The following is a 27258-nucleotide window of genomic DNA, read 5'->3' as shown; positions in this document are numbered from 1 at the left end:
ATTCAGCTGCGGAAGCAGAACCTCACGTGACCCGTGGAATAAATTCACAGGTAGATTGTAACGCAATCAGTAATTCAGCCATCTCACTGCCTGATACTTCATGTTGCTTAGCCCCAGAGTTTCACCCCCTGACTAGCCCCTCGGCAGGTAGCCTTGAGAGGGAATCCAGTAAAACGTAACTAAATTTAATAATCGCCGCATTCTCACAGATTTAGGAATCTTGGTGCGCTCAACCCGTATTGACAGATACTTTATTTAAAGATGCTGCGATTTTTCTGCTGTTGAAGTTGGCCATTAAAGCTTTCCCTGAAATTTTTCCATAAATAACTACGTGCATTTGAGATGACCTTTTATGTACATGCATCTTCACGCCTGTTTGTCGGATCAGCTTTTTGTGACTTTTCAATCTGTTGGCTCTTCCTTCTCTTAAACTTAAGGGCTTCTAAACTGGGTTCCTTATAGCAAATGAGTCTTCAACTGAAGGCACACCTTCCTTCCCTCTTCGACAGGCTATCACCTGATAGCCCAGTGGAGGTCCGATTCTGATTTTCCAGGGTTGTCTTCCTAAAATAACGATTGCATCACTCTCCCTGCATCACAAACCTTAAAGCTCCCTACTGCTGTAGGTTAGTGGCCAAAACCTTCGTTCGGGCAGTCATATTCCGGGTAATTTCAAGAACCTAGTACATACCTATCTAATTTTGTTTTCTGTTTCCCTAGAATAATGGTTCTTAAACTTTGGCGTGCACCAGAAACACCTAGAAGGCTCCTTAAAACACAGATCCACGGGCCCACAAACAGAGTTTCTGACTCAGCAGGCCCAGGGTAGGGCTGGTGAGTTTGCATTTGTAACAAGTTCCCCGGTGATACTGGTGTTACTGATCTGGGGCCGCTGCTGCTGTAGAAGAGCTCTTCACTGGTTATCTCAGAAACAGGCCAAGATCACTGTGGTTATATTTTCATATACTTGAATACTTTTAAAAAAAAGTATTTTGGGTAAATGTACTATTTTTCTCAAAATAAGACCTTGGAGAAGATTCTCTGCAGTTGAGCAGGTGGTCGGCACACAAATCTGACTGCCTGGATTCTGTTCTGATCGACCATGGCCTTTTTAGACAGAATGGCTACCATTTAAGTGAGTAATAAATGGTAAGGAATTGGGCAACTGCTTAAGTATTGGTCCCTTTTGGCAAGGTCATCATCCAGTGATAATTATATGGGAACAGTAATGAAAACAAAACCCCCTACAGGACTAAATCTGGCCTACAAGAAACCAAGCTCAACACTGCTGGCCAGTTAAGTTTCCCTGGCCCCTTAGTACATATTCTCACGTAACTTCTGGCTTTATTAGCTCAATTCAACCTACTTACCTATTGGTCTTCATAGATTCACATGCACTATATATGTTATTTAAGGCATCACCATTTTCTGTTACTACTATCTATATCAAAACAGAAATAATGACCAAAGTCTATCCTTAGCATACTCTCACAATGTATATTCTCACAATGTATTCTCTCTGGACATTTGAAACAAAACTGACTAGATAAAAATACCCATCCGGGGCTTCCCTGGTGGCACAGTGGTTAAGAATCCACCTGCCAATGCAGGGGACACGGGTTCGAGCCCTGGTCCAGGAAGATCCCACATGCCACGGAGCAACTAAGCCGGTACGCCACAAGTACTGAGCCTGCGCTCTAGAGCCCGCGAGCCACAACTGCTGAGCCTGCATGCCACAACTACTGAAGCCCGCACGCCTAGAGCCCGTGCTCCGCAACAAGAGAAGCCACCGCTCGCCGCAACTAGAGAAAGCCCACGCACAGCAATGAAAACCCAACGCGGCCAAAAATAAACAAAATAAATTAAAAAAATATATATATCCATCAGATTCTTGTCGAAGGTGGTAACTTCAGTCAAAATTCTAATACAGAAAAAGCTACTCTGATTAGTGTGAAATGTCCCATTTGTAGTAGATACGTTTAAAATCCTCAAAATCTACATTTAGCTAAGAATGAATATTTGAAGCAATATCCTTCTTCATGATCTATATACAGACTAACTTGAATTTCAGCATTCCTTCTTTTGACTCAGTCTAAACAAGAAGCAAACGATATGGTAGCTTTACAAGTCAGATGTAGCCAAACAGCTAAAAGATCTTCCATGAAAATACGGAGTGTTGAGTGCAAACGGGCAAAATTTACTCCACCACTATCGGCCTCCAAACGACTAAGGGCTGGCATAGCAGGGAAGGTTCATCGACAGCACATGAAAGCCGCAACCTGCTTTCCTGTCACAGTGAGGTCGTGGCTACTCAGATTCTAAACAGCCAAGAAACTCCAGTCATCAGAATTGTGCTTCACAGGCCTATGAAATCAGCCACGCTCCTAACGATGAGCCTAAAATATTCAGAAGTAAAACTGCAGCATCTCTTGAATGCAGCTATATTGGTTTAATATAAATATACAGATATCCACACTCCTGATCCTTAGTGTGCTGTTCCTCTCCAGTTCATCTGGCAAACGCTCAAGCTTTGAAACCAAGCTCCTGCATTCCCACCTCTGAGAGGGTTTCCGAGGCAATGACTCGAATCCTCTCCCTGTGGTCAGGCTGAATGAAGTACTCCCTTTTCTCCACTCCCAGGGCAATCTGTTCAAACCTCTGTTACGTACTTACCATGTTGAATTATAATTTATTTGTTTACTTGTTTGTCTCCCACTCTAGGCTGTTAGTTCCTTGAAGAAGGAGAATTGGTTCTATTCACCTTTGTAACCCCAGTACCTAGGGCTGCACCTGGCAAATAGGTGTTTCATAAATGATGGTTCGAAGAACAAATGACCCAGAGCACAGTGCCATTCCTCGAGCATGCCATGCGTTTTCATGCCTTTGCTCATGCTGATTCCTTTCCTGGGATGCCCCCTGCTGCATTTTTCAGCTAGCTCAGAAGTCACCTGCTCGTAGGACTGTAGAAGCTAAACTCCTCCGACCCTCTAAGACCTCACACGGGACTGCCTGCCTACTTCTCTGTGCTCCTTTGTTCACAAATGAAACTCACTTCAGTCCTCGGGCCATGGAACTTTTCCTACTGTATCCTAACATTAGAGGTCTGCTTCTTTCTGGATCAGTTACAGTATCCTAGACGGCAGGTGTTACCAAAGGCCTCTCTTTTGTGGTTCCAACACAGTGCAAGGACCACAGACATTCAAGTAAGGTTTAATATTCCATTCTTCCAACTGTGGGGAATTATTCTATTCTTTTGTTCTTCCTTACGCAGTTAATGTTAACAAGATGATAACCCTCTTGCGTGAAAAATGCCAAACATGGGCTTCCCTGGTGGCGCAGTGGTTGAGAGTCTGCCTGCCGATGCAGGGGACACGGGTTCGTGCCCCGGTCCGGGAGGATCCCACATGCCGCGGAGCGGCTGGGCCCGTGAGCCATGGCCGCTGAGCCTGCGTGTCCAGAGCCTGTTGCTCCGCAACGGGAGAGGCCACAACAGTGAGAGGCCTGCGTACCGCAAAAAAACCAAACCAAAACAAAAAACAAACAAACAAAATGCCAAACACTATCGCATGCTAATATGACATGAATTTCAAGCACTACTTCTTTTCCTACCAACTACAAATAAGGGTCACTGTCCTATAGGAAGCCAGTCACATTTTCAAGAAAGTGAACCCTTCTCTCAATATAAAGAAAACATGCAAAAAAAATTTAAGTTCTTACATTAGTTCTCCACCTTGGAATAAGAATGTAAGAGAATCACATTTAGTATTCAGAATCTCTTGGGAGGGGAAACTTCAAGATGAGAAGCATCATTAAGTAACACTTAGAACAGCAATTTTAATTAACTGTTCTTGGCAGTAATAGAAAGACCACTAACCAGGATTTTACTAATATCCTTGACAAGAACTTTTTCTCCTCAAACTGGTATTTTAAGAAAACAACAACCAACGAGGTCAATAACAGTGAAGATTAAATCCCAAGACATTCAGCTGTCTTTGCTCCATTATGCTGGTTTTTGGACCATTAGATCTGCAAAAATATCTAAGTGATGAAGCAATTTTTGTATTTTCCAGCACTTTTACCAGTGAATGGTATTCTTTCATAGCTGTTTTAAAAAATATCTGTCACAGAGTTTCTTGTTCATTAATCATTCATGGAGTTTTTATTTTTTAATTCAGAATTTTTTTCCCTTTGGAGGGCAGGAATTCTCACAATGACCATTTAAGAACCAGCAGTTCTCTGACCTGTCTGCATGGCTTTTTATGTAGAACAATTTAAGAAATCTTTAGGACTGGTACACACCAAATTTAATAAAATTCAAATCTTTTCAACAAGTTGATTGTCGAACAAATGCTTTACAGTTTTGTTACAAAATCAAAAGAAAATGTTGACTAATGCCTTCTGAAAAAAGCAAATTTTCCCCAGCAAAAGCAACAATGCTGAATTTTTCCTGTGATTCTGGTCACCTTAAAACCTAAGCAGATCAATACTGGTAAAGGCACTGGAGAATATATTACTGGTTTCCTCCGATTTCTTCTTAGCCTATAACATCTTACAAGAAAAAATGGTCCGATTTCAAATTCATTCATAGGGGAAGGGTTTTCTGAAGGGTGGTTCCAACCGTTAACTTTGAAACAAAAATGTAAACAGAGCTGAAACCAAGCAGTTTAAACCACACTGGTTTTGATGTCACTTAATGAACCTTAGTCCATATGTAATCAAGTTTTACATAGTTTGTTCAAGCCAAAATTTTGGCTCCACAGAAACGATTCTAATGCCAAGTCTCTGATCAGTGGTGTAACATGGCAATGACTGTATCACTCCTTAACGTTTAAGTGCGTGAGGCGACTTCTGAAATCTTTAACGTTCTTAAAAAAAATGAATGAGAATTTAAACAGTCGACCATAAAAGGCAAACAGGGTACAGTGACAAAACAAAACAAGGGAAAATAAAAACACAACACGCGCACACAAAATCAAACCCAGACTGCAGGACCAGGAGTTCCAACCTGACATTTTCAGGTAAAGTTGGATAAATTTCCTAAGAGCCTGCCATGAACCCTGAACGTCCTCACGAAATAAAATGAGGGAACTGGGTGCGATGCCATCTGTGGTCTTGGCTACCTCCTATACCTATGATTCTCTGTGCGAATTCCTCAGCTTCAATTCGCTCCTTAGACCAGGTTCACTGGTTTGCACGGTGTTCATCACTGAAGCCACTTCAGAACGACCCTCAGGGAGCAATTCAACACACAGGATCCTAAGCATTGAAAGGACAGGCCCGGCCTATAGAGAAGGGCTCGAGTGGCATTTACTACCCCAGAATACCCAATAATAGTTTGTTTCAGACATGTTTACAAATGGCACTTTATAGAGCGCTAAATACTTCCTTTATTTAGGTCTGCATGAGATCAATTTTTGTAAGATTTTTTGGCATCTAATTTAAAACATCTGATTTAATGGAGATTCTTGTAGCCACAGCTCTCTCAAAGGGAGAGGAAGGGAACTTGAGCATTGCTACATGCCTTACGGAGCTCGCCTCGCTCTTCAGGGGGGGGAAACAGAAGCAGCTGTAGCAGACAGTGTGCTCATGAATCAGTGTAGTCCTGTGGAACATTTGTCAAGTGTTTCACAGCAGGGGTAAAAAGTTAATAAAATAATAAGCAAAGTAATCTAGTTAGATCTTCATTAGTTTTACTTATTTAGGTTATTACTCATTTTAGGTGGCTACCAAGCTCAGCGCTGTAGACAGCCTTCATAAATAAGGTCTTCTGTTCCCATTAGTCTTCTTATTTGTATCTTAATACATGTGAAAGAAAAGAACTTGAGGCCAAATGGTATCTTGGGGCTCAGTTTGGAATAATTTAGTTGGAACAGAAATACAATTCAAAGTAGGATTGTTAAAGTGCCATGTAAACTACCTCCAAGAAGAGTTGATGCCAGACAGGGCCTTCACTAGTTATTATGTACCTAAGAGGAATAAATCACCTGCGGGTATACCTTACAACTTACCTCCAGGCCAGCCTTGCCTGATAACTACTGCTGTGCAAAATTTATAATCTTGTCTACGGAATTGATTAAAAGCTTTCAGCACCGCATGCGGGAGGCTGAACTGTTGCCATGTTTGTGCAGGATTATCCCGGTCAGCTACGGGCAGAGCACAGGTCCTCCCAGCGGGAGGTCACCACCCGGTGACTGTGAGTGCTCATTTTAAGGGGGTCAAGGGCGGGGCAGGGGGGCTCTGGAGTATACAGGGTTTGCTGCAGACTTGCCCCCTTCGCCCAGCTTAGTTACAGGGGCAAAGCATTTATCTTATGGACAGGGAGCAGGATGGGGCAGCGCATCTGTAGACGGCTGAGCTGGGTGAGTGCAGGGATGCGGCCGGCAGAGCGGTCACTGTTCACCCCCAGCACCCGCCATGCTGCCTGGACAATGGGAGCCACTCAATAAGGATTTGGCCAATGAATGAACCAAAAGGGGCTCTTCCTTGACTGTGGTTTATCCCAGGATGCTGGATTTCAGTATCTGGGGCCAGGGGTAGATAGATCTGAGGGTTGAAAAGCAAAACCAGAAACAGCCTTTAATCTTTTGTCAGTGAAGAAAAGTCCAGAGTACAGCTTTGCACATCGTGTTTTTCTGTACAGCACTTCATTGAAGTAGTTTGCATTTTCTCATTTTCTGGTTTTGTTTTTCATATGAAAACCTCGTCCTGAGCGGCACTGAGAGTAGCGTCATGGGCTTATCCTGTCAAAGGGCAGTGAAGGGGGAGTGGAGGGGAAACTGATGGACTAAATGAGTTTGTCCTCTGTTGCCCGTTTCCTTTTCTATCCAGGTGATAAACTTCAGCATTTTAACATGAGCACTACTGATTTTCTCACCACACTTGGTGTGTATGGTAGTGGGTGTGTGTGGGGGTGTGTAGGCAGGTGGGGTTTCTTTTCTTTACCTGGTCCTTTAATTCTGACAGCTGCCCAGAAAGATTAGTGACCAGCTTCATGGTGGACTCCAGCTTCTCCTGCAGGCTCCTCAGCTCATTCTGTTCTCCTTCCGAATCGCTGCTGACCAGGGACATGGCTCTCATCCTTGGGAACCAGTCAAGGTTTCTTTCCTGGAATCCACATGAAAAAAAGAGGGAGTCACTTCGAAGAGGAGAGACAACAAAGGCAGTCTTATCACACCATCTTTTCTTTGTGCCGTCTTTCACCAGGCGCTTTCTGACTGCTGCAGAACTAATGTACTGTACTGTGTTTTTTTAAACCGTTCAGTAAATATCTTTTTAGTTGAATATAATTAAACTCTCTTAATTCCTAGAAGAAATCACTTTAACATATGAGGAAAAGTGGGTTTCCAAACAAGATTCCTAATCTCCAAATACGACTACTGCCACTCCATCTGTGATCTTTGCAAATGACACAGCTAATGAGATTGGAGTTTTAAAACTGTGTTAAAATATATGTAATAAAATTTACCATTTTAACCATTTTTAAGTGCACAGTTCAGTGGCATTAAGTGCATTCACATTGCTGTGCGGCCATCTCCAGCATCCATCTCGGGGATTCTTTTCATCTTCCCCAACTTCAACTCCATCCCCGTTGAACAGTAACTCCCCCACCCCGTGGCAACTGCCTCCTGTTTGCAGTCTGCGGCTTTGACTACTCTACGTACCTCGTACCGTGCTGTATACTTTTTAAAGCGTTATACTTGGAAAATCATTCTCACACACTCTACAAGTACATGAATTTTAAGATCCCGAGTGTTCTGGGATCGACCAGATACGTGTATGGGTGTGTTTGCTTGGTAGAGGGTTGTTAAGAGGCTGAAAATGGGGAGCGGGTTCAGTTTCCCTCTTTGTGAACTTATGGACACCACCTCTCGACTCGTGTTTCCTTTTCCTTCCGGCCTGAAATGGCTGGTGGGTGCCGTCAGTTGGTGTAAGAAAGACCCATTCAGTCTCCTTCCCTGTCTGTCTCCTCCCTTTGTTTTGATGCCTGTAGCTCATACCTGTAAACAGCATTTCTCACCGCTGGTTAACAGGATGGACAAGCCTCCTCCTCCCACCTCACTTCTTCCTGCCCACATATGCTTTTCTCATAAAAAGTACACCTCCTGGGTGAGTTCTGTACAGAGAGGCAGGAATGAACTGTAAGAAGAGCTTCATCAGCCGGAGGTAAGGGGAGGCACACTGACTCATTCCACATCCGGCTGGCGTCACATCTCACCTGGGCCATTCGGATCTTGTCGGGATGAATTCTAATAAACATCCTAACACAAATCATGCCCACCCCACCCACACACACACACCCACCCACCCACCCACACACACACACACACACACACACACACACACACACACAGAATTTGCTGTTGTTGCTTTGTGTACACCAGAGATCAGCAGAATTTTTCTGCATAGTAAACATTTTCTGATAGTAAATACCTTTGGCTTTCTGGACCATATGGTCTCTGTCACAGCAAATCTGCTATGTAGCCCCCAAACACCCATAGAGTATACACAAATGAACGGGGGTAGCTGTGTTCCGATAAAACTTTATTTACAAATGCTGGTGGAGGGCCAGGTTTGGCCCACAGTCTGTAGTTGGCCAACCGCTGTCATATACAATAAAAGGCATCAACATACTCAAAATCAAGAACAAAATACCACAAGACGTCTAAGTTTTAAAAAGCAACGTAACTAAACCGTGTCTTGACCTAATGCAATCTAGCAATATAGAAGCCAAACAAGAACTAGTTGAAAATACTACAAAGAAGGCATACCACAGTGGCACGAGGTGTCCCATCTACTTGAGAGCATTTGCTTAAGACGTGTGGGGAGTCTAGTCGGGACTCACTAGCCTGCCAGCATCCTGAGAGCAGGAACCACCTTAGTACAGTGACTGGAACACAGCAGACCCTTGACAAATATCTGTGGAAGCAAGGAATGATAAAGCCACTGTCTCCTGGGTGGGCCCTGCTAACTAATGCTTAAATGGTAAACCTCCATTGCTTAGAATGACTGCTGGAAGAGGAAAGTGATGCTGTTGACCTTGCTGTGCCACACACCCTGTGGTCGACACTCCCTTCCCATGTGCCCCGACGTTAGCCTGTACTCGTTCTCATCAGCCTCCCACCGCAGACAGAGCAGTGGGCAAAACACCCCATTTCAAAGATGACCAGCCTGAAACCCTGGAGCGTTGCCGTGTCTGATCAGTTTTCTGCTGTGTGTCTACAGCGAAGAGGAGAGAGCAGACATCTGCAAACATTTAAGCACAGTGGCGACACTGAAAGGCAGCTGAGGTCACCTGTCACTGGTCATACCACTGCCCCATGTTAGTCCTTCACACGTCATCCCACCTTCCCACCGTGCCACTCTCAGGGAAGAAGCCCCTGACTGCCGGGGGCACACGGAGGGGACAGGTGGCTGGCGGTTACTCTCACTAGGCAGCGCGGGCCCCGTGACAGAGGGAGAGACGGGTGGCCAGGCTGATGGGCCACGGGCACAGCTGCAGCAAGGCCGGCCGTGTACCCGAGACCGGCTACCCACGGGGACGGCTGCGAATGTCTGCACGCTGACCCCTGAGGAGAGCGAGGTGAAGAGGAAAGATCCAAAGTCCCACTTAAACCGTCAGACTCAGGAGCACGTGGACACACCATCAGTGGGGCTACGACAGAATGTGACGTAGCAGGGAGTTCAGAGACTGCTAAGGCCTACCCTGCACGGTGACGCAGGACACGGCCCCGGGAGGGAGGAAACAATCCCTACGTTTCAAAGGAGATCCCGCGGATGATCTGGTGTTTACAAACTGTAAACTCCTATTACTGAGTATATTTGGGGGGAAACGTTTGATAGCTCTTTAGATTCAAGTCAGAAGTATAGTAAGCGCTCTCGGAAGAAAACATTTTAAAAAATACAGCATATTCAACGAATACTTAAGGAGCCCTTACCTTACATGCTTGGCTCTGAAGAACAGCAGTGAGCCCCCTGCACTTGGTCACGGCCTCCTGGACCTCTTTAAAGTGGACATGGCTTTGAGACCTAAGTATGAGGTAGGGTTCCTGCCATCAAAGTGCTTGCACTTTAGTTAAGGAGAGTGGACATTTCAGTTAAAAAAAGAAGAAACAAAGCAGCGAGGCCGTGTCAAATGAGCGGCAGGAAGAGAAGGGTCAACGTAAGGACTGACTGCAGTGGTTCTGGGTGGCTGGAATCCTCTTTGTGGAGGGCCTGAAGGAAGGTTATCACGTGGCCAGACGCGGGGCCAGCGTGAGGGCCTTCTCAGCAGAGGGGGGGCTGGCACAGCCCTGAAACCAGTGGGGCCGCAGTTGGGGCGGAGGGCAGACAGGCGGGGGCAGCAGCCCAGACTGTGGAGCACGGGAGAGCCATGCCAGCTGGGCTGGGGAGGGAGAGGGACGGCGGTGACAGGAGGAGGCCTGGACACATGGGTGGCGGGGAAGGGGAGGAAGTGACCTGGAGCCCCTGCCTGACGAGGCGCTGGCAGAGAGAGGCGCCGTGTACGAGAAGGAGTGAGAGCTCACCTGCAGCCCACCGACTGCCGACACGCAGAGGAATGTACAACTGCCTAAAATGGGTAGAGAATTCGTCTCAGACCTGGCTCTGAAATTTTCATGTTCATTTGCTTAGCAAACCCTCCATAAAAATAGAAAACACAGATTTCCAAACAGAGTCCACACTAAACAGGTCTTCAAAAAAGAAGACAGAAAATCGAAGCAAGATTCTGTACGTAGCTTAAGTTCCTTAAGTTTAAGGAACAGTTTCTTTTCCTTATTCTAACAGCAAGCGACCACATGACTATAGATGAAAAAGAATTTTTCCACGGCAGATTCCCACCTTCTTGCATGGTGTATGTGATTTGATCTCTGGACTCCCAGGCAGTGATTTCAGAAAGCTCTCTGACAAATGCAAAACGCACAGACCTCATCCGACAACCGTTTACTGAATATTTCTAATTTCTGTGTCAGGCACAGGGCTGAGTGCTGAGGGTCTAGAGATGAGGAAGACAAGGTCCCTGCCCCCAAGCGGTGGAATGCAGTACAAGGAATGTGTAGTGCAGGGCTCAGGGCATGGCTCTTCGCTTTCGTGGACCCCACTGCAGCCCTAGCTCCAAGTCCTGAGTGCCCAGTGAGTATCCGCTAGGCCATCGAATGGGGCCCACCGGCCTGAAAGTGGCTGCTACCGGCATCTTTGCTCCTCACGCAGTGGCCAGGAGATGCATCAGGCTGTTCGTTTTCGCTTTATCTGTACTTCTGTAAGTGGGCTGCCACCTGTAATCCTGGGGCATGAAGGCCCTGCCCAAGGGGTACATAAAGCCATAGACAGAAATAATGCATCTTCTTAGAATGTCCATTTTAGTCAGTGGCTAACGATCCAAAATATTTTTATATTAAACTCAAAATATGCCCTGGAGAACATGAAACCGAGTCTGATTTTAAAGGTAAACCCCCAAGATTTTAAGGAAATGTCATACTTTTCACAGGCCACTCTGTACCATGTGCCCCAATCCTGGCGATACACCTTCGTTCTCCATTTCATGAGAGTCCTTCAGTACAAAGGGAGGAACAGGATTTCCTGGTCGAGATGTTCACCAATTACCACCTTAAAGGTTCTCCCTCACTGCCCTCCTCCAACCTTAATATCTAACAATGCAAAGCAGAGGTGGGGCCCCGTCCAAACCTTAAACCACAGGAAACAAGGTATCCAAGTGCTCTCGATGGTGTGTACCGGTAGCTCTTTTGCCCCGACATGGGTACGTACCCAAATTTGTGGTCCTAGGTGGTGCCAGTATTTTAATTAAATAATCATCCTGGGGGCTTCCCTGGTGGCGCAGTGGTTGAGAGTCCGCCTGCCGATGCAGGGGACACGGGTTCGTGCCCCGGTCCGGGAAGATCCCACGTGCCGCGGAGCGGCTGGGCCCGTGAGCCACGGCCGCTGAGCCTGCGCGTCCGGAGCCTGTGCTCCGCAACGGGAGAGGCCACAACAGTGAGAGGCCCGCGTACCGCAAAAAAAAAAAAAAATTCATCCTGGGCTGTTAAGTCTAATCTCAAATTACCAGGGAGCATCTAGTAGTTAAAATTAATTAACAATTCTGGCCACACTGTTCTCAGTTTCCATTCGGCTTTGCACCCTGCACTGTGGCATAAGCCCCGACGCGGCGTGGAGGCTCCTCACCAGCAGGACCCTCTGCACAGAGATCGAAACCTTTACAGGAAGATAGACTATCCCAGTCCTGGCCTTGGAGCGGAGAGAGAACACCTGAGTCCAGTCACTTTCTCTTTAGCTCAGACTTTCACAGCAAATGCTGAGTGCTCAGTGACTCCAGGGAAGCCTGCGCCCGTGGTTCCCCGGCCGGCCAGGGGCTGAAGGTCCATAAATGTTTGCAAAATCCTGCCTTTATGTCCGTTCCAGATCAAAAACATATCTCAGTATCCTGGCTTCTCTTGCCTTTTTAAGAAAGTCATCAACGAAGGCACTTTTGTTTATACATGAATTCATCTCGGGCTGTGTGTGTGTGTGTGTGTGTGTGTGTGTGTATGTGTGTGCGTGTGTGTGCGTGTGTTCAGGAGGGTGGGTCTGGGGAGGCTCGTGGGTTCACTGCACGTCTCTCAGCCGCATCTGTCGCTCTGGGTCTGAGGGCCCCTCTGTGCTTCCCTTGCTTTCCTTGCTGCTGGCACCTCGCATACCAATGTCATTAGGCACTGTCTGCCCTGGTCCTCCTACAATCCAGCCAGTGCAGTTCCCGTCACAGCAAGCACTTCCTCGTCAGAGCAGACAAACCGACTCAAGCCACAGCCGGAAGCAGGCTGACCACAAGTGCTAAGGTTCTGGTTAGTTCTTTTCTAGGTAAAGTTGGAAAAGTCCCTGCAAAGGCAACACTGAAGTTTTAGACACGGGGGCGGCACTGACCTCTTGAAATGTTCTTGACTGGAAAGAGGGAGGCTGTGTGTGTGAGAGAGAGAGAAACACAGAGAGAGAGAGAGGAGAGGAAGTTGGATTGTATGATGCAAATGCTCATCATTCTGAGAAGCGTTTTTTTTTTTTTCTTCTTCTTCCCAGGTTCAACTGAAGAGGCTGTTCTAAGAAAGACAACTGAGATCATCAGTCACCCCCTCAGAGAAAGTCCACTGAGGTAGAGTTTTGTTTACCATGTAAACAACGCAACATTTATTGTTGAATCCCTTATTCTTTTACAGTCAGACTAGAGAAATGCAATTTTTTTTTTTTTTTTGGTGGGGGCGTGAGGTTCAAAGAAGGGGTCATGGTCGAGAAGATGGGTCCCGGGAAGATGGATCTGTAAGCCATAGAATCCCCTCGGGGAAGATTCAGGAAGGCAAAGACTGTCCTTTCAACTCAAATGTCAAATGCGTTTCCACTTATCTTACCAAGCAAGACGACAAACAGGATTTTCCCAGAGTGCCTGGCGATGCTTAGGTGACAGGAGTGACTGAGGGGCAGGCCTGGAGACAGATCCTTGGCTGCCCCATGTATCCAAACCTCCCCATGTATCCAAACCCCCAGAAAATGCCTGGAAGAGAGGGGAAGGGGAGGATTGAAGATAATCCTTAACTTTTCTAAAGCAGGGATATATTACACTCAATAAACTTTAAGTATTTGCCCCTCTTGTGAGTTAGGGTGACTATTTGCATTGAAGAGGAAGAAAATAATCTTTAGAGCTCATTTTTCTAAGATCATGGAAAACAAACAAATAAAACCCAGAATCCATTGCTTTGGGTGAAAAAACAGTGATAGTAACTCTAAGTATGCTCAATGACTCCAAAATTGTCATTTATAGTATCTATTATATATTTAAAAAAAACTAAATTGAAAAAATAGATTCCAAAGGTAAGAAGATTGAGGGTTGGGGGCTAGAGGGATGGACAGGTAGAGCACAGAGGACTTGTAGGACAGTGAACCTATTCTGTTTGCTGCTCTAACAGTGGATCCACGTCATCATACATTTGTCAAAAGCTACAGAATGTACAACGCCAAGAGTGAATCCTAACGTAAACTACTGTCTTTAGTTAATAATGACGTATCTAGGTTAGTTTATCAATTGTAGTAGCTACACCACAGTAATACAGAAGTTAATAACGGGAACTGGCGGGTGAGCTGGGGAGAAGGGGGCATACGGAACTCAGTTCTTTCTGCTCAGTGTTTCCTGTAAAAAATAAAACCTATTTAAAAAAATGGATCCCACACCTGGAATTTGTTGGCCAGCCTGAAATGAAACTCAAGGGTCCAGGTCCCTGTATCTCACAGGTTTGTTTCTGTAGCAAGCCCATGTCGTCAGTGTGTCAGTGGGAAGAGCTGCGTCCTAGGATCCGGAGCTGAAGCCCTGACAGTCCAGAGTGTTCACAGGACAGTGAGCTGGGGTGAGTCAGCCAACCAGCCTGGGTCTCTGCTCCCTCTTTTTTTTTTTTTTTTTTTTTTTGAGAAAGAGATTACTGGCTACTTCACAGGGTGAATGTGAGGATCAAATGGCTGTAAGAACATGGCCCGTCAACTGGAAAGCACTATGCACAAGTATAGGTCAGTGTCAGCGGCCTAAGGTCACAAAGCTGGTCTGCGGCCCACGATGCCGACCCCAGGTGTGGCGCCTGACTGCCACGTAAGTTAGTTCTCCCCCTCCCGGGGTGAGGGTTTCGATTTTAGAGGCACAGATTTCTCTTTTGCCGATGGAGCCACGGGAAGGGTGCCCACGCTGCTCGCAAGTGCAGGCGTCAGCGTGGTCTGCTGCTCTTGTCTCGGACGACATCACCCAGACAGGCCCCATTATATAATCTCCAGCTGGGATGGAATGACCACTCACCCTTCCAGACTCAGTTAATAGCTGTCCTTGGACGATACAGTGTAACAGAGACGCCCCGCCAGGGAGAGAACCGCACCCATTTCTGATGAAATCCCTAGGCAGAGTCAGCTGCAGAGTCACTGCTTCATGTCACTCTGGGCCCTCAGGTGAAGTGATGCCGGGCTCCCACTGGGGCCACGAGAAAGCAGCGCTCCCTACTTGGAGAGGTGCAGCTGGGTCCTGGGCCCCTGAGGTGGTGGGAGGAAGAAGCCTGAGGTCACAGAGGAGGGGAGAAAGGTGGGGGATGGCCTGTGCTGGAACAGGGCAGGGCGGGCCGGGCGGAGATTCCTGATGGAAGAGCCCTCAGGCGAACTCGGCTTCTCCCAGGCTGGCTCAGGATGTTCTGCTCAGGCCACGTCCCCTGCACGTTCAGTTAGCTAAGCAGTCTACCAGAATGTTCCTTGTGGTTACGTATGGGATTTTAACAGTGTTTCTTGGTTGGCCTCTATTCTTTTTTGCATTCCACGAGTTTTCAACTTTGATCTCTTTATACAATGATGGTTTCTTTTTTGGTTGGTTTTTAGCCTACTTAAAAGGCTTTCCAAAGTTCTTTGCTGTTGTTTTGGGGAAGAAGACTTAGTGTTTGTCTTTGGACATACAATCATGCACGCCTCACCTGCAGCAGGGTCCCGCGAGATAGCGTGTCGGCCTCTGGCTGCTGTGCTGGAAATCTCCTCCTGATTGAAATGGTTTTACTGAAGGCCAGCCCTGCCTAGACACCCTGAGAAGCCGGTGATGGGAGGGTGTCATCTTTGTCACCGTCCGTACGACTTCAGTGAGAATTCAAGGGCGCGCCACCAGCGCCATCCTGACTTGAGAGGGGTTTGGAAGGCAAGGTGCCCACAGCCTGAACTCTTCCGGGAGAAAGTACAATTCTCCAGATTCCTCAATCCTTTCCAACCGCCCCATTTTACCAACCTGCCCCTTGCACTCTGACCCACACACTCACTAGCTCGTTCACATGGGTCTCCTCTCTCCCTCCTGATACCTCCCTGCATCCACTCCTGACACAGACCCTCGGTAGTCGTTTGAAAGTTGCTTTGTGGAACTGTAGAGCTAAAGGTGGCCTAAGAGACCCTCTGGTTCAACTTTCTCACTTTACAGGTGGTAACACGGGGGCCCTGTAAAAAAGTGCGTTTGTGAAAGGAGAAACTGAGACCTTGTCCACGTCATAACCTTTAAATACAAACAGCTGTACCTAAGTGCTAGCATCTTTTCCTCATTCTCACATTCCCTAGACACACACTAGTAGGCCTCATTCTGAAGAGATACATTTTAAAGAATCCTGAATATATGTACTCGGTAAAAACGAATTCAGAACATTCTCATAAAAGCCAGGGGGTCACACACCTCTCAGTGGCATCGCGCACTACCGCCCGGCTCTGTCAGACGCAGCCCGTGTTCAGAGCAGAGAGGAAATGAAGGAGTGCAGGCCAGGGAGTTACCGGCGTGGCTATGGAGTCGGGGACCGAAGGGGCAGGGCGGGTGGCCCAGTGGGGGTCTGCGGCGGGGGAGGGGCAGGAGGCGGGCTCAAGGTGTGGAAGGGAGGAAAGGGCATTTTGGGAGCTTAAAAAATCTGCTGAATTGGGAGAAATGTGCGTGTAAACAAATATTTTACATACGTGTGCAAACACGTCAACCCCTACACACACCCTGGGGCTGATGAGCCAAGGGGAGACCCTAGCAGAGGCGGTGAACACGCCGGCAGCCACGCTCATACTGCGCCCAGGCTCACGGACCCCACGCTCGGGCGGACCCGAGTGCCGGGGCCCTGCGCGAGCAGTAAGTTCATGGCTCTGCTCCCCTCACTGCTGCGCACAGTGCCCTCGCACACCTTGGCGAAGGGCAGGCGTGGGGAACTCGGAAGAGAGGGCCGGGAGGGCCCTGCAGGCCCGGCTCCCATGCCCAGCGCTTCCGGACAGGAGGAAGCCGCCCACGAAGCGCGGCCGGGCAGGGGGGGCTTCGTACCTCCAGACTAGAGGGCAGGACGTGGTGTGAGCCTGGGTGGGGAAACTGAAGCTCTGCAGCTGCCGTGGACACGAACCCCGGCTCAAGTGCAGAGGGTGGGGCGAGAGCGCGCCTGGCCGGCTGGGTGGCACGTCCAGTGATGCTGACGCGCTGTTTCCAGCCGCCAAGGGGCGAGTGCCAAATCCCTCTCCACTTCTCCCTCACTCCGACGTGCCTGAACTCTGCCGTGGTGTCAGCGAGCTTCAGAAAGCTTTCTGGGCCGGATGAGAGGGCGGCACAGCCTGTATCCCTACCCACCCACGGCTGAGGGCTGGCGGAGCCCAGCGGGCACCTTAAGCAACTCCGTGGCCTCCCGGCTTAGGCAGGAAAGCAGAAGACACATCTCGGGATCTTATCAACCCCACCCCACCCCCGCCCCGCCCCAGCATATCCTCACTGGAATTCCAGCATAAAAGCCCAAACCCGTTCCTGTACATCTGTGCAGAAGCAGAGGGTTTCCATGTCACAGTATCAGCAGCCAGGGCCCGCCTGCCAGGTACACAGTGAAGCACAGGTGAGGCGAGAACTCGGGAAAGGGGAGGTCGAGGAGCGTTAGGTGCACGCCCCTCCCTCCTGCACCCGAAGTCCGAGGAGGTCAAGTGAACTGATACAAGATGGAACAAACTGGAAATCTCCGGTGGATCAGTGTGTGTGTGGGGGGGGGGGGGGGGGGGGGGGGAGGAGGGGGATGGGCAGGCAGGGGGAGAGAGCGGGCTGCTCTACCTGTGAGAAAAAGTCAGCGCCAGGCCTAAGGGAGGATGGATCAGAAGCTCTGACGTTTAATTTTCAGGGAGTTCTGTGCATTCACATGAGTCCCCTGGGTGTGGGAGCCCAAGTCTGGCTGTGGCTCCGGTGAACCGTCCTTCCCCTTTAACCAACCCCTCTCTCTCCCCAAATGTGGTCACCAAAGGAAATATCATCCCCTGTTCCAAGCTTAGGTGAGGCCCACGAAATTTATCAGATTGTAGCAAGTCCAAATGAACACCTATTGCAGGTACACCCTTCATAAGAGCTGTGCTCTGCCATTCCTGAGCTCCAGTCTTTTAAACAACCCCTGTAGCACCGGACTCAGGTGGCTGCCTGACTGGCGGTGCTGGCGGCAGCTCAGAGACTTAACCCCATCCTGTTATTTGTGCACTTTCCCTAGGGGATCCTCTCTCCTGCTCTTCTCCCTACCCCCCTTTTTCCGGCCCTTGCCTCTTCTGAAGGCAGCTGATTCAGCACCGCAGCGGAGAGAGGAGGGGCCCGGGAGATGAGCCAGTCTTAGTCAGGAAAACCCACCACATCCAGAGCCCAACGGCTGCGGGTTCTCGACACTGAGGCATGTGTGCGAGCACAGATCGAGCCACGCTGAACGTGCACACGTCAGGACCCCTCCAGCGTGGGCTAATCATTGGACCTGGATGTGAATCTCAGCCCGAGCACTTCTCAGCCGCGTGACCCTGGAGAAGCGGTTCAACCTTCCTGGGCTTTAGGTTCCCGTCTGGGAGATGGTGATAGTGCCACCTGCAATGCTGTCATGGGGACCAAACAAGATCATACACGCAAAGCATTTATCTCAGTACACACTGATTAAACGAGACCTATTACCACGGTATGATCCAGTCTGCTTGGGTCAGGGCGAAGCACAGCACAGCCCAGAGTTCACAGGAGCACCCTCTGCGCCCCAGGATCAGGCTGGCGTGGAAGAAGGTTCTCCCCAGCTAGTTCACCGTTCAGTTCACTCGTCAATTCACACACTATCCTGGCAAAGAGGAGGGGCTGGAGCGGCCCCTGTGAACTATGGATGAGCAGTATCCCATCTGATCACCCTGTCTTTAAATGCAATTAACTCAAAAACACACCTCTGAAAATACACCTTATGTTGACAAGGTAGAATTCCAAGCTTCAGAAGGGAAATCTCTATTTTATTAGCAAAGTAGATGCCTTAATATTTAAGTTATTGTTTGGTCTTCTTTACCAACCTTTCCTCTTAATGCTTCTCGAGTTTCTAACTTTCAAGAATAACTTAGGTCTGCTTTTCAAGGACTGACTTTTCTCCTGAGTTTGACTGTCATAGAAAATTGGGCTGCTGGGTCTTTGCTTGGAATCATATATTTGATCTTTTACCTACAACACGCCCACTGTGCAGTATTTAAATTCCTTCAGGCAAAGATACTCACAACTGATTTACCACTTACTCTGGTTAAATACATCAGACTGCATGGCCTGTCAAATCATCATGTATAGACTGACACAAATTCTCATTTCAGTTGGCAATGGAGAAAAGCCAATAGCGCTAAACATCATTCAAGCAAGGGCGTGTGGTACATAAATTATAGTCCAGGGGTAAAAAAAACAGTCCACTTATTACAAAGGCTATCGCCAAAACTCTATGTGGTAGCACCAGACTTCAAGTTCATATGGGGAGAAGGGAACTCAGGGTTTTTTCCTCCTCCTTTGAACTGCCAGGGCTAAGTGAGGTCACTCTGTAGTCACATTTCTCTGAAAGTTCAGCCCTGTCTGGGGCCTGAGTCAACGAATCTGAGACCGGCTCTGCACTACTGGGTGGCGCTGGGAGTCCTGTAACTTAGAGAGTCACAGAAGAGGCTGAGCGTCCCGAAGTCACCTCCGCGCAGTGCCACCTCCCATCATGTGCGCAAAGCCAAGAGACGAACCCACCAGCTAACCCAGTATAATCAGGATAGAATCTAACACACAGCACTCCGGGGGCACTCCCCATGTTGCCGGAACCCCTGGTCCTGGGCAGTGAACCCGAGCGGAGGACAGCCCTAACCGCACACACAAACGTCACAAGTATCCGTGACCGACTCAACAGAGAGACAGTGATAACGTCAGCCTGGTCCTGCTTCAACATTTAAGGACACTTAACAGTTTTAAATTTAAGAGAGAGGAAGACACAGGAATTTTCCACTGGAGGATGCCTGTTCTGACTTTTCTCAGTAATAGCACGTCAACAGCCGAGACGCCTTACGCAGTCCTGGCACCTAGGAGTCGGTGTTCGCACCAGCTGTCCACGCTGCAGCCCTCTGCTTCCCGGCTGACGGCTCTGTGCCTGAGTGCTTACCACCTCTGTCCCCGGGCCCACACGTTCCTCTCCTTTCCGCCACCCCATGGACACGTGACGGGACACTGACCCCGATTCACACATGGGTCAGGAAAGTCCAGGGACTTGCCCGGGGTTACCGGGCTCGGAAGGGCCGGAGCCAAAACTCACACCTTCCATGTTCTGCCCCCAGATCCCATTCTTAGGTGGTGATGACTGCATGGGAGGCATCAGCCTGGGCCTGGCTTTGCCAGGAAAGGTCCCACCTCCAGTGAAAGGAAACGGGATGATCAGGAGAGGGAAACCATTCTCTGTTATGTTTAGATGAAAACTAATTTGTGGGTGAACATCCGGTTGCTGAGTTCTTGGCTGTGAGGCAGAGCATCAAATGCTCCTTCTTTCCAGATGTTTCCGCTTCCAGAGAGAGGTCCTGGCCCCCTGACCGTCGGCCAGTTCTCGAGGGAACTGCAGCCTCGGGAGTTGCCCTCTCAAAGTCAGCTTGGGCTTCTAAGAAGCCTTCTCCCATCAGAGCCCCTGGTAGAGTCCACTAAGCAGTTGTTGGTTTTTGAGATGAAAACCTAGTTGCCACCCCTGACACCCCATCTGCAAGCAGTTGTTTTCGGGGCGTCTGCAAAGCTCCCCCACCCTCCGAGCGGCCACCCGGGGCCTTTTCCATTTGGTTCTGTAGGGTCGTCTTTTGGCAACTGTGACATCCCAGTTCCTTAGGAGTCTCTGGGATCTGAATGAACGGGCTAAAGGAGAGCTGAAGAAGAACTCAACACCCACCGCCTCGTGCCACGAAGCAAGAGGCGGTTTTCCCGAGGAACCCAAAGGGCCCGTCTCAGTCATTTCTTCTGGGACATGATAAGCCAAAGGGCCTCGCGGACTCCTGGCCGGCTTTTCCTTCCATCTCTGACACTGCTCGTCAACTGCCCTTCTCCCTCCTGACGCTGGAGTATTTGCAGCCTCCCAGAGTTGGCTTCTTCGAGACATCTCCTGGCTTCTCCTCCCAGAGGCCCGCCTCGCGAGGACGGATGCTGAGGACCGCCCCACCGGCTGGGGCTACATCTGGGGCTGCCTCTGTGGCATCTGACTAAGTGAGCCCATGCCCGGGGCAGGCCGGCGGGGGGAAGGAGCCTGCCCCACCGTGGCGGCTGAGTGCCCTCGGGCTGCCAGCCCCCACTGAGTGACTCAGCTGGGCACCCCCAGTTCCTAGCCCACTGTGGCTCTCCAGGGAGCCTGCCCGGCAAGGATTCACGTGGCTTCAGGGCGAGACACCGCCAGGAACGCCGTGGGCAAAATGGCATCGCCTTTCGGCTGGTGGATCCAACGCTTCCTGGGCCCTCGCCCAGCACACGAGACATCTGGTTCCTCAGCAACTTGGACATTCAGAGTTAAGAATTCTTCGATGCTACAGATTTTTAGGCTGTTTGACAAGAAGCTCTCATACAAAGGATGATGTAGATGGGAAAGCGCAGTGAATGCAGGGGGCTCTGAGCATGCTGGGTGGCCGGCTGGGGGGGACTTCTGGCTTTTAAGCCTCATCAAGTGACTGCTCACAAGGCTCCTGTTAGGTCTTCATGACTGAGACAGAAACCCAAAAGTGCACCAGAGTTTTCTGTGACCATACAGCAAGGTGATGAACAGAAAACTTCAAAACTGGCCCCCGAAAGACTTAAAGATAGGGCACATTCAGAGAGAGGCAAACGAAGTAAGGGGAGAGAAGGAATGTGTGATGAGGGTGAAAACTACAGGCTACCTCTTCTAAACATTAAAGGATTTAATGCAAATGCAGGTTGGTTTACACAATGCAGATAGGTTTGTGTCTGCATGAATGCCGATCAAACACGGTTTAATTTGGCACTGTCGACACCAGGAGGAAAAGAAAGGACCTGAAGACATTTCAGTTAATGTGTCCTGACCCCGGAAACCTACCCTGTGAACATCTGCACCCGACAACCACCAGAATTCCCAGTCTCCCTCTCTAAGAAGAGACCCTGCTCCCACCTGGCCCAGAGCCGCCAGCACCCTCCCCGTGTCCTCCCAATGCCGGGGTCATGGAGTGCAGTTCCGGGTCATTAAACCCGGGCTTGCATCCCAGCTTCTGAGCTCTTCCTGGGCAGCTTACTTAACCTTAAGCCTCCCTTTCATCTGTAAAAGAGGACATCCATCACCCTCATTCTGGGACTCGTGTCTTTTTCTCCCCTTTCTTTGTGTTATTTTTTCTCCTTGCCGTCTCCTACTCTAATCACTCTGGTCTCTCTACCCTTCTTTCTTTTTTTCTCTTTTTTTTAATTTGGTTGCACCATGTGGCTTGCGGGATCTTACTTTCCCGACCAGGGATCGAACCCGGGCCCCCTGCAGTGGAAGCGCGGAGTCCTAACCACTGGAACGCCAGGGAAGTACTGTACCTTCTCTCTTTTAAAACCTTTTAAAAAGTCATCTCTGTGGTGAAACCCCATCTGTTTCTCCTCACCCCCAAAGTTCTCTCTTCCTGGCTCCCCACTTTGGGTAGTTTTCTTCATTCAACACAGTAAGAGACGTGGAAGAGCTTCACAGACCGCACAGACAGCTAAGTCCATATAGGAGAAGGAATGCTTCTCCTCGGCAGCCGCATAACCAGTTTGGATGATAATTTCTTAAAACAGGATCTGTTTTGTCTTTTCTGTTAGACTCTTACTATTCGGTGTGTGATTCACGAACCAGCAGCTCTGGCATCCCCTGGAAGCTTGCTGGAAATGCAGAATCTCAAGCTCTGCCAGTGCCTGCTGAATCAGAATCTGAATTCGAACCAGCTCTCGAGATGACTCAGATGTACATTAAATTATGAGAAGCACAGAATTAGACTTAAGGGCCTCCATGGTGCAGACAGTACAGCATCCCCAGAAAGCCCCTCAGAACTGGGTGCTCAAGAACTAGGGCCCCGTGAGTACTGGCCTGCCTGTGTCCACCGCCAGTGATCAGCCCTCACCTGGGGTTTCTTTGCATAAAAAGCTTTAAAATCACATCTGCATAAAGAAACACAGAAGGGCTCATTTAGGATAACTTATACCTGGGCAGCGTGCTCAAGTCCTTGGCAACAGGAAGGAGATCAGTGAATCACGTGGTCTTTCTTCCCAGCTCACCGTCCCCTCTCCTCAGTGAGCTGGCGTAAATCACAGACTCCCTGAACTTCACAATCCATGCCTCGTTGCTTTACCATACGCCCCTGAACGTTTCAATGAAGCTCAGAACCACAGGGATGAAAGGACAGCTGGCCCGGAACCCCCAGAGCACACGCCTGGTGCCTCTACAAAGCCCTGCCTGAGAAGAGCGCTCTGCAAACCGGCGGCAGCTTCCCCCTTCCCGGGCCACGGCGGTCACGCTCCCCGTCAGCAAGAAGATTAATTTGGGACTCAGATTCCTCCATCATGTGATCCCTTCCTGATGATTAGCAAATTGTCTCCCAGAAAGGCTAGGCTGAGGCCAAACGGACCAACCAGGCCGAACTACACCGAGTGATCATTTAAAAAATATACCGCTTAGAGACCAGGTCTTATATAAGGAGGAAAAACAGAAAGGGATCCATCATCAGGAAAAGAGGCCAAGAACATAGAGGTAGGAAGGCGGGCTACAGAGCGAGATCTAGGTTAGAAGCTCAGCCCCGGTTAGGGTGGCCGTGTGCTAATCTCGCTGAGCTGCAGTGCTTCCTCCTTTAACCTGGAGATGACACCCCCTGTCTGGGGCTTCTGAAGGTTACCTGCAAAGACTCACGAAGTTCCAGAGACTAGCGCCCGGTCCGTGGTAAGGGATCAGTAGACGCTGGATGTTAGCTTCCCCACTGGCTCCCAGTACCATGCTCCGAGCTGAAGCCGGGCCAGCAGGCCGGGGCGTGACCTGCCTCCAGGAGGTCTCTGCGCTCACCTTGATCATTTCCGCCACGTAACTCTCAGGCCCCGTGTACTCTGTGGAGTCCTTGACTTTCACCAGGACGATGAAGCACAGGTAGTGCCACATGTTGTGCTCCTCCTTGATGTGCTCTTCGAAGGTGACAGTCTTGTTGTCGAACTTGTCCCTTTCCAAGCCTAAAAAGAGACAGAAAGCCCTGAGTGAGCAGCCGTGGGGCAGAAAAACCCACGAGAGAACTACCCATCCAGAGGAGGCTGTGGTTTCACTCCTGTCTTTATAAAGAGTTGGGCTCTGCTGGCCTTACAAATGCATTCACTTTTGCATCAGAGCAGGAAAACACAGGCTGTAGGTCAGATGGACTTGGGCTTGAGTTCCACCTCTGCTACTGACCAGTCACTGTTTGGTCTCCACGTGCCTTAGCTGCCTTCTCAGGGGATGGGAAGACATCATCTAGGTTCCAGGAGTGTGTGTGGGTTAAATGAGCATGGGTGTGACAGGTCCGTGCACACAGGCAACCAGGGAATGCGAAGTCCCTTCTCCCAGGTAAATGCCAAAAGGGAGACGCGTTAAAAGGTTTGTGAGGAGACAGTGTAAGGACAAAAAGAACTAGACATACAGTTTAACGACAGCTGGTAAGTTTATCTTTTGCAGAGGTATAGGTGAGCGATTCTGAAAATAGCTTCTGTGTATTCTTAGATTGAGCAAATAAATAAATATATGGTGATACTGGGAGTCAGATATCTAACTGTCAAAGAAGGGAGCACAAAGATAGAAAGGGAGAGAGACAGAATAAACTCTGATTGTTGAATTGGAATTAGAGGTATGGGTGTGAACTCATCCTTTCTCATGTGTTTATGAAATAGAGAACTCTGTGGATACATGTATCCTCTAGATCTGTGCCCTGATTAGCCCTGGGAGCAGTGACACACCAAGAGGAATGAGCACACCCAGTCACCAGATCTTGGCTTCTAAATACCAGTCTCCACTAAACAGAACCAGAGCTCTTTGGAGAAATGGCTGATACCAGGGCTGGGTCAGGGAAGATACAAGGTGAGCCTGCATCTAGAATATCTCATGGTGCTAAAAAAGTAAGAAAGTCCATAATAAATGATGGTGACATGGCAAGAACACAGCAGCCCGCTTTGAAGCGGCTCTCAAAATCTGGGGCAATCTGAGCATCAGAATAAATTATGACAGTAAAGGATTATATAACCCATCGAATTAACTAAAAACACAAATCCATTGTGTTACAAATACAAAAGTACAAATATACACAGGGAAAAGAGAAAGTTATTTCTTAAAGTAAAAAGCCAATTAACAAATGTAGAAAGAACAATAAAGTAAGATTTGGCAAACATCACAATCACAGACTCAGGAAAAAACTGGATGCAGAAACTGGTGCGTTAACATTTAATTTGAGAAATAATGGGATATTTACGTTGCCTCAAAGTATCTCCTCATAAAATGGTTCTCAATTACAAAGAGCAGAAAAGTAACTTCAGTGGAGAAACAGGGCAATTACCAGCTTAACCAAGGGATCAGAGTTAACACAACCAGTTATAAGATGAACTGGCATCATGTACCTCCTGATATGATGCACTGAGGAGAATACAGCATTTCTTTGATGTTCCTATAAAAAAATGCATAATCTCAATCTTACCATGAGGAAACATCAGAAAATCCCAAACCAAGGGACATTCTACAAGATAACTAACTTTTATATTCTTCAAAAATGTCAATGGACTGAATTCAACACATGACCTGGGACTATCATTTGCTATAAAGGACATTATTGGCATGAAGTGTGAACTCTGACTAGGATCTCTGTAGATTAAGTAAGAGTATTACGTCCTTGTTAACTTCCCAATTTTGATAATTACATTGCATATATATAAGAGAAGGGTCCTATCTTTAGGAAATGTATAGTATTAAAATAGGGATAAAGGGGCATTGTGCCAGCCACTCTCAAACTGTTCAGGAAAATAGTGTGTGTGTGAATAAAGAAAATGAAGGAAAACTTTAACATGTGACAAACTGGAGGAAAGAGTATACAGAAATTCTTTGTACTATCCTTATGACTTCTGTAACTGGAATTCTGTCAAAACGAGAAGTTTTAAAAGGTTTTAAGGGGACAAAAATCTAAGATCTTAAGTTTTTAAATGGAAAAATGATCATTCTTTGAGTAGACACACCAGTAGGAAATTTATGTATTTAGTAACTACATTATGAACAATCCTGAAATGACTACTCAGCTCCCAGATTCCTACATGATGAATCTGCATTTACATGTATTTCCTTGTAGTTACACAGAAAACGGTATCTCTGGCACCCCATGCACCTCCCTTATGTAGCAGTTTACTACTCGTCATTAAGTGCCTACACAGTGCACGCGCTATGCTAGGCGTGTTTCATAAACTAGCTCTCCTAAGTCCCAGGATAAGGCCGAGAAGTACATATTATTGTACCCATTTTACAGATGAACAATAAAGGTTCAGAGGAGTGAAGTGACTATACCATGGTTACACAGCTAAGTGGCAGAGGTTTAATCAGAAACCAGGTCTGACTCCCAAGCCCAAGCTCTGAGCATTTGCACTGTATGCTCTTACAGGACTCTATTTCCACTTGAAACCTGTTACCATCTGCAGTAAGGCCATCCACAGGCTGGGGGTGGAGGCAAGATCTCCATCTGGTTACTTAGAATGGGAACACGAGATGCTCTGGCAGCCCAACCACCATGAGACCCTGAGACACATACATTTCAAATGGTGTACGATGGCGCTTCTGCTAGCCCAAGCTTCATTTCTTAAAACCAACCGGCAAGTGCTGCACTAGGTCCACGGGCGCTCCAGACACTCCCCAGCAGAACAGATCAGGGGCCCGCTCAGTGCCAAGGGCAGGGACGCTGGAGAACAGCAGCGGCCCTTCCCACGGAGAGTCTGGGCACCCCCAGCCCCTCGGCACAAGCCAGGCTTTACCACTCACCGCAGATAAAGCACGTGGTCTTTAAGATCTCTTCCTTCTTCTGCTTTTCGCTCCTCAGATCGGCAAAGGTGTCAATGATGACCCCGAAAATCAGATTAAGGACAATGATGATGACCATGAAGAAGAACAAGAGGTCATAGATCACTCGAGCAGCAAAGAGGGGCTCCTGGAACAGAGGCACCTCTGTCAGCGGGTTACCCCCTGTCCCCAGCACTCGGGTCTGCAGAGCTCAGGGCAGAAGGAGGGCACTGGATGCCTCCAAGTCAGATGTCCCAGCCCTCCTGGCCCACCCCAACCCCCAGCAGTGCCGTGTGCTTCGCTCAGCATGTTACATTGGGTGTCAAAGTGTAAAAGCCACAAATGTGGCTCTTTTCACACCCGCCGTGTATATTGTGAGTTCTCCAAGTGTCACGTGGCACGTGCCCGAGAGCAGCTTCCTGGGATCTAAGGGGTTTGCGAATGTGTTCGCGCAGGCCAGACCTGG

The 27258-nt window shown here is 48.5% G+C and overlaps 1 protein-coding gene and 1 long non-coding RNA gene across 5 annotated transcripts in view; one reads left to right on the top strand and one right to left on the bottom strand.

Annotated features, from left to right (window-relative positions):
- The window catches only part of LOC114907906, a 50498-nt gene extending 36041 nt beyond the window's left edge, over positions 1-14457 (top strand). The window contains exon 3 of one of the 2 annotated variants that reach the window (XR_003796800.1): positions 6964-14457. This is a non-coding gene — a long non-coding RNA (uncharacterized LOC114907906). Of the gene's footprint in view, positions 1-720; positions 830-6963 lie in introns of those variants that run through there. The other variant, XR_003796799.1, reaches the window with a different exon arrangement.
- Positions 1-27258, bottom strand: part of ITPR1 (inositol 1,4,5-trisphosphate receptor type 1) — a 321687-nt gene that overhangs the window by 2491 nt on the left and 291938 nt on the right. For all 3 annotated transcript variants that reach the window (XM_029244000.1, XM_029243998.1, XM_029243999.1), the window contains 3 exons: positions 26775-26940; positions 23808-23968; positions 6943-7104 (listed from right to left, as the gene is read on the bottom strand). In XM_029244000.1, coding sequence (XP_029099833.1) covers positions 6943-7104; positions 23808-23968; positions 26775-26940 — 489 coding nt within the window. The remainder of the gene's footprint in view (positions 1-6942; positions 7105-23807; positions 23969-26774; positions 26941-27258) is intronic.

Source organism: Monodon monoceros, unplaced genomic scaffold, assembly GCF_005190385.1.
Source record: "Monodon monoceros isolate NGI ecotype Baffin Bay Population unplaced genomic scaffold, NGI_Narwhal_1 Super_Scaffold_3, whole genome shotgun sequence".
NCBI lineage: Eukaryota > Metazoa > Chordata > Mammalia > Artiodactyla > Monodontidae > Monodon > Monodon monoceros.
Note: the sequence above shows the minus strand (reverse complement) of the source record. Positions and strands in the feature narration are given on the sequence as shown.